Source organism: Solanum verrucosum, unplaced genomic scaffold, assembly GCF_900185275.1.
Source record: "Solanum verrucosum unplaced genomic scaffold, falcon-dt-bn FXZP01000139.1, whole genome shotgun sequence".
Taxonomy (NCBI): domain Eukaryota; kingdom Viridiplantae; phylum Streptophyta; class Magnoliopsida; order Solanales; family Solanaceae; genus Solanum; species Solanum verrucosum.
In genome coordinates, this window is record NW_026020364.1 from 922,497 (window position 1) to 929,492 (window position 6,996).

The 6,996-nt window shown below is 35.2% G+C and overlaps 1 protein-coding gene across 1 annotated transcript; it reads right to left on the minus strand.

The window, feature by feature from the left end:
- Window positions 1–3,787: 3,787 nt before the first annotated feature.
- On the minus strand, window positions 3,788–6,296 carry LOC125837817 (cation/H(+) antiporter 10-like). The gene is made up of 3 exons (XM_049516889.1): window positions 6,066–6,296; window positions 4,965–5,972; window positions 3,788–4,898 (listed from the first exon to the last, which is right to left on the minus strand). The coding sequence occupies exons 1-3, from the start codon at window positions 6,285–6,287 to the stop codon at window positions 3,795–3,797; spliced, it is 2,334 nt and encodes a 777-aa protein (XP_049372846.1). The 5' UTR covers window positions 6,288–6,296; the 3' UTR covers window positions 3,788–3,794.
- Window positions 6,297–6,996: the final 700 nt, after the last annotated feature.

The following is a 6,996-nucleotide window of genomic DNA, read 5'->3' on the forward strand; positions in this document are numbered from 1 at the left end:
ACCCAAAATATACTTAGCTCATATGTTTTAAAACAAACTTATTTCTTTGGTTTGAGATAATTACTCAAAACTTAGCTTAAAAGCTCTCTTGGAATCGATGTTCCCTTTTCTTGCTCAAATGTGAAAACATTTATAAACTCTTTGGGAATACTTAATTCCCTTATAGCTTTTTGAGAAATGAAGTCTACTTTTTACTCTTTGCTTAACTTGAAACTTAAGTTTTGAAACACGGTTAAAACGTGTGTTAAAGACTTTTGAAAACTTTAAAAACTTTGTTTTGACTTGCTTCTTAACTTCTAGACTGGACTCTTAACTTTGATCCTAACTTTCCTTGAATTGGATTATGGATTCAAGGTTCATGATCTCATGTTTATGGATGATTTCATGATGTTCAGATGTACCTTAGAGTGTTGGAATCAACTAGAAAACATAGGTATATTGCTAAGGAACAAGTACGAAAAGGTGGGGAGCGAATGGGGAGAACTGGCGTCCCTGGCGCTCTGAGAGGCGTGGGGCGCCAGCCCTCAACATTCAGGAACTGGTTTGGGGAGCGCTGGCTGGCGTGGCGACCCAAGGGTGAAGACTCAGAGACACTTTTGGGGTGCGCTGGCTGGCGCGACGCCCCACCCTTATCCCCAGGTGTTTGACGACTTTTCTTCTCTGTTTTTCATCTCTAAACCCTCTAAACTTCCATGGTTCCTTCCCCAAACACTTAGAATCATTTATATCCTCAATATATGATAGATTCAAACCGAAATTACACCCGGAAACATGAATCAAATCACAAGAAACTTCAATCAACACATCCCACAAGAATTTAAGAAAAACTTCAACAATGTTCATCAAGAACTCAATTTCTAAACCTTCAAAGACTTAAATTCGCTGAATTAAATCATGATTGGCTCGTGGGTGAAGTAACCCAACGCTAGGTGATCTCACATACCTTTTAGGGATCACCCCCGACGAAATCCACAAGCTATCCTTGAAGAAATCGACAAATCTTGAACGTTCTTCTCCTTTCTCCTCTTTTCTCCTCTTCTTCAAGCCCTAGCGTAAAATTCACTTTTCTAAACTGACTAAAATCTGACTTTACCCCAATTAAACTGCTAAAAACGAATTAGGATAATTAGGTAAGGAAAAGACTAAATTACCCTTCCAAAATCCGGATTAGACTGTCCTTAATCCAACTGCCCAACTTTCAAAGGGGATAACTTACTCATACAAACTCGGAATCGTGCAAACTTGGCGGCGTTGGAAAGATCATTTCAAGAGATTTCCAACCATATCTGGAAGTACACCTAAATCATCCTGAGCTAGGAGTTATGCCCGTTTGAAGTTGACCAAAACTCAATTTTTCCTAACTTGAACAAATTTTCCAGATTTTCATTCTTTCCAAAAATGACTATTTTCAATTATTAGCTTCTTCCTAGTTATTTCAAATTGCGAGATGTTACAGAGACCTTATTGTTAGTAGAGGTTTGGTCTTTAGTAGCAATTCCCTTGTCCCATACTACGTGCCCTCGTAAGATTGTCTTAAATGACCTAGCTACTGGATCCACCTTAGCAATTATGAATCACACGGAGTTCTTCCTTGGCAAAGAGATTCTATTTTTTGGCGTGAAGGGTCCTATCGAATTCCATGTTATAGCTCACATGGTCTTATTATAGGTCAACGATAAATATCCAACAAATAAACAATGTTTTCTTACAAGGTTTTATGAAAGCTTACTTATGATTTTAAGTATGCATTGACCTTATTTATGATTTATAGTTTCTCTTTAAAGGCTCTGAGTATGTTTTAGTTGGTCATGCATATCATGTTTAAAGTTCCTCACATTATCATGCCTACGTTTTATGCATTTTCTCATACTTCGTACATGAATATGTACTAATGCATATTTGTACCTATATTGTCTCATAATATAGGGTTCAACTCTCTTCCTTCCAGACGTGCTTAGATCGGGATTGCTCAGCCTTGTTCACTTGATTGGTGAGTCCATTCGAGGGCAAAACCATGGATATTTTTATTGCTTTTATGGTCATTAGGTTTCAGACTTGTACGTGGAGTATGGGTTACATTCCAATCACTCCTATGATGTTAGAAAGACTTATTTCAGACTTAGTAGTTTTTCGTGTATTCTCATATGTACTTTGTTGATATCGTTTATGTCATCTTATGATTTGAGAATTAGATTTAGTATATCTCTTAAATAGTATTTTATTACATCATGCTTATACCAAGTGGCTTGTTTTGGATCATTCGGGATCTTATTCGCCATGTCACGTACGTATAGGGTGTACTTTGGGTCGTGACAGTTGACTAATACTTCAAGAATCAACCACGTGCAGAATCTTGTTATGGTCCTATTTTTTAGTATTACTGGAATTTAGTTTTACTTGATCAATTTCTGTATTTTCTGCTTACTGTTTTAGCTATATTAGTGTGGCACGTTTTCAATGTTTTACCCCTGTTTCACCACTACTTTTTAGTTTATATTTTTTTTAGCTTTATTTGTTAAGTTGTAAGCTTAAAAAGGGCACAAAATGTGGTTGTTTTTCTGTAGTCGTGGCATTGAACAGTAAAAAGTCTTTCTTTCTCATAGCTTTGTCTACTTCTACTCTTCTTTTTCTAACACACACAGCCCACTTTCACATTCATTGACACACCAATTCATAAATCATTTGAAGATTTAATTGGGTATGAATCATTAAAACTTGAACAAGTTTGATTCTATGAATCAACAAAATTTACAAATCTTATTTTACGAAATTTCTAGTGCAAAATTCTGCTAGAAATTAAGTGTAAAATAACAATAAAAAATATAGAAAAGAATGAGTTGTTTAATAAGAAATGTGATTATTTTCTGTTGGTGGTGTTACAATGTCCAACAAGATGCGGAAGTAAAGGGTGTTTTTCTTCCCTAATGCTGTGTAAATGCATAGAGAATTTGGGCTTGCTGCAAAAATTGTGCTCAATAGACACAATTTAGTGTGAGTTTAGGTGTTCAATAGGTAAGCTTTACGGTTCAAGGGTCTAAAAGGAAAAAACCAACAAGTTTAAGGGGTTGTATATGTATTCTTTTATGCATTGTTTGGTTTGATGCATTAAAAACAACATGCATTGCATTAAAAAAATTATTTACAAAGATACCCTTTACTATTATGGTGGAAACTGGAAAGGATGTAAAAAGGATTTTGAGAGGCAATTGAGTTTTCAATCATTTTAATGCATACATTAGAACCATTGCAATGCTAGTACCTAGAAATCCATGGTATTAGCATTACACAATAGAGTGTATCTTAATTATACATAGGTTGAAAAAAAGTATCAAACAAGATACTAGTAATACACGAGACTAATGCATGCATTATTTTTTCTAATACATTCTATCAAACGCTCTGTGTAAGTAAATGTAAGAGAAAAATTAAGTTGAAGAAGTTTAGAGGTGCAAAGAAGTAGAAGAAAAAGGTGGTTCATTGGCCTCTGTCCGAGGCTTTTGTCAAGGCTTGAAGGTGATATCCAATATTCTCAGAGTATACACTTTTGGATAAATGATTCCATTCAAGAACACATACAGAAAATGAAACCAAAAATCATCAACCATTACACCAAAAACGAAAATGTAAAAGAAGAGGGAGTAAAAATTACTCCTACCAAGTCCAGTGTGGTCTGTACATGGAATTGGTTATCTAATATTTCAGGTGTATGCAGTAAGTACATTTTGCTAAACTCTGCCATATTAGTAAGTATGACATGACATGTACAAGTATTGCAAGGCGACTGAAGCCCGTGTCTATAGGGTTGTTTGTTGTTGTTGAATGACCAGGACAGAAGCCCTTGTCTTAAGATCCTTTGAGGCAAGCATATCACCAATGACTCCTAATTCTGGGATTTCAGTCCATTCTTCAAGTCCTGCTGTTAGAGGTGAATGTGTATTGTTTCGTCGCCCTGTTATTATAAGGTCATAATCATCTACTAACGAACGAACTAACAATGCTGTCTCTGTTGTTTCATGCACGTAATGTTCAATATACTTCACATTTTCCCAACTACTTCGGCTTTGTTTCCAATCACCTACGATATCCAAATCAATTACTTCATCCACATCACAACTCACATCTTGCTTGGATATCAAACGTATCACCGTGAGGCTAATGGTCCCACTAATGGCCATTCGTTTAGCAAATGCTAATGCTTCTTGATCATCATTTCCTCCCAAAAATAAAATGGCAATACAATATACATTCTCTGATGCACGGACAGAGGTAGAACGTTTCAACTGGCCTCGATCAACTAGGATTGCAACAGAACAAGGAGCCCTTTCAAGAACACTAGAGTTCAAAGTTCTCAAACCATGATCTTCAACTTCTACTGATCCATCCACGGCCCATTTTCGATGAAAGGGTAATATAATGATGGATGCAAGGACATCAAGGGCAAGAGTACATATATCCTCATGCATTAAATTGCGTGGGGAGATAGCTGTAAAAGCTTGAATGGTCACAGCACCATAGTGATTGCGTTCAAACCCCTGGAAAGCAAGAATGACATTTTCTGAATAAGCTACATCAGTAATAGCCTTTGTCTGAACTTGGTGAGAGATGAAAACAGAAGATGCTCGACCGCGTAGCTCTATAAGGTGGAGAACATTGGACACTATAGGAAAATCCCTAGTGGGATTAGATTTCTCCAGCAATCTAAGTATAGCAGCAGTGTTATCAGGATTGTGAATGCAAACTAGTATGGGTAACTTGTTGTTGGAATTCATTAAGTTTCTTCTTTGATATCCAGCATATTTCCTAGATGGATCATAAAGCCATTTCACCATGATTTGCACAAATATTGACGTAACGGCTGTTGCTATTACCATAAAAGCAAAACTAGCCTGATTGATGATCTGCAAAAAGATAGCAATGTTGAAATATTTGAATCCATACATTATATGTACCACTTAATTACTTACTTTATCATCTCTTAGAAAGCTGTAGGAAGCCAAGTCAACGACACCTCTTGTAGACATGATGAGGCTGATAGCTGCAGCATCATTTAAGGGCATTTTGCAATATAGCATGGGAAGTAAACATGCTAGTATTTTTGTTATACTGCCGACGCACAATAGGATAATATTTGCAAATGTATAAGAAGCAGAGGGATTTATGGCAGAGAGATTTGTTCTTAAGGACATTACAGTTACAAAAATAGGTAACAGAAATCCTGATGTAAATGGATCAAGTTTATCTACTAGTGTAGATCCTAAAGGCGGTCCCTCAGGGACGGCCAAGCCAAAGATTAAAGGGCCAAAAAGAACTGTTTGTTCAAACCAGGCAGAGAAGACACCAGAAAGTAAAACAGCAAGAACAATGATGAGAATGTAAAGGTCTTTAACAGGTCTCCCTTCCGGGGTCCTTTTGACTATCCACATCATGAGTGGCCTAAAGACAAAAATAACTACAATAATGAAAGCAATTAAAAGTATTGCATCAGTGATTGCTCTTTGGATTGTATTCTTTGCACCTATAACAATTAGAAAGATAAATGCATGGATAGTGAGACCAACTAAGTCACTAATAAGTGCTGAAGAAAGTGCTAATCTTCCAAGTTCAGAATTAAGGAGTCCGAGATCCTTAAGGAGGTAAGAGATGACAGGAAAAGATGTCTTAGCAATACTTATGACTTCAACTGGAATGGATAATGGTGTTACACCTTCTTGATAGAAATCACTTGATAATGCAAATACGGTTATCATACCGGTTATCAATGGAGCTAAGTGATTAAGAAAACCTATTACTAGTGCCCTTTTCCCTATTTTCCTTGTCATGCTAGTGTCCATTTTGACACCACTTAGAAAAAGGAAAAGTAGGAAACCAAATGTTGTTAGTGCACCCAGAATTGATTGACTTGGAAGAGGAAACAACTTTTCTTGGTAACTCTTATAACGCCCAAGAAAAGTAGATCCAAGGATTAGTCCCGCCTATAAATAAACAACACAAAACATATCGATTATTCATCATCATCATCATCATAATAATTAATAGAATAGAATTTGAAAGAGATTGAAACATACAAAGATCTCCGAAGCGATCTTGGGAAATCCAATGCGCTTGAGAGGAAAATGAAAAAGTTGTGTGAGAAGATATATAATGAGTATTTGAGATTCAATTGTTGGGACAGAATATATCCATGGAGTTGAACCTTTTTTAAAAAATCCAAGTGAAAATCCTCTTGGAGGGAATGTTACACATTGAAGAACCTTTTGGGTAGAGATGATTTCCGTGCTATTGCTCATTTTTCTATTTTTATTTCTATTCCTATTTTGTATGCCTCCACATTGGGAACATATTCAAAAGGGTTTTTCTCTTAGCTTTTTGACATGTCTAGGCCTAACACAAGTTTGCAGAATTTTAAGGAAACTGGACGTCACTCATCATGATCAGTTATTTATATGTGTTTTACATTAATTCAATTTCATCCCATCTTTCCAATTTTATTATGTTACTTTATATTTTAATGTAAATGATGTTTCCATCATGCCCATAATTTGGTCGTGTAGTAAGTAGTAACTATGGCAATTGGGAGGAAATCAGATTATTTATTTCACATCTCTTATCCGGAAAGAAAAATAAAATTACCTTGTAAAAATAAATCTATTACAAAAAAATCTTATAAAATTAAATATATATATATATATATATATATAATTTGGTCGTGTAGTAAGTAGTAACTATGGCAATTGGGAGGAAATCAGATTATTTATTTTCACATCTCTTATCCGGAAAGAAAAATAAAATTACCTTGTAAAAATAAATCTATTACAAAAAAAAACTTATAAAATTAAATATATATATATATCTATATATATATATATATATATATATATATATGATAAGTGGGAATATCTACTACTTAGCACATGACAAGTGTTGGATGATATGTGCTTAGATAGTGTTGTACATTCTTCTTTTATGGTTGTACCTTTAAAATTTATATTATTGGAC

Excerpts from the sequence above, each read along its gene's own strand:
- LOC125837817 (XM_049516889.1), bottom strand. The coding sequence starts at position 6,287 with ATGAGCAATAGCACGGAAATCATCTCTACCCAAAAGGTTCTTCAATGT. Across the intron at positions 5,973-6,065 it reads AGATCGCTTCGGAGATCTTT|GCGGGACTAATCCTTGGATC; the intron begins GTATGTTTCAAT and ends GTTTATTTATAG. Across the intron at positions 4,899-4,964 it reads GCTTTCTAAGAGATGATAAA|ATCATCAATCAGGCTAGTTT; the intron begins GTAAGTAATTAA and ends ATCTTTTTGCAG.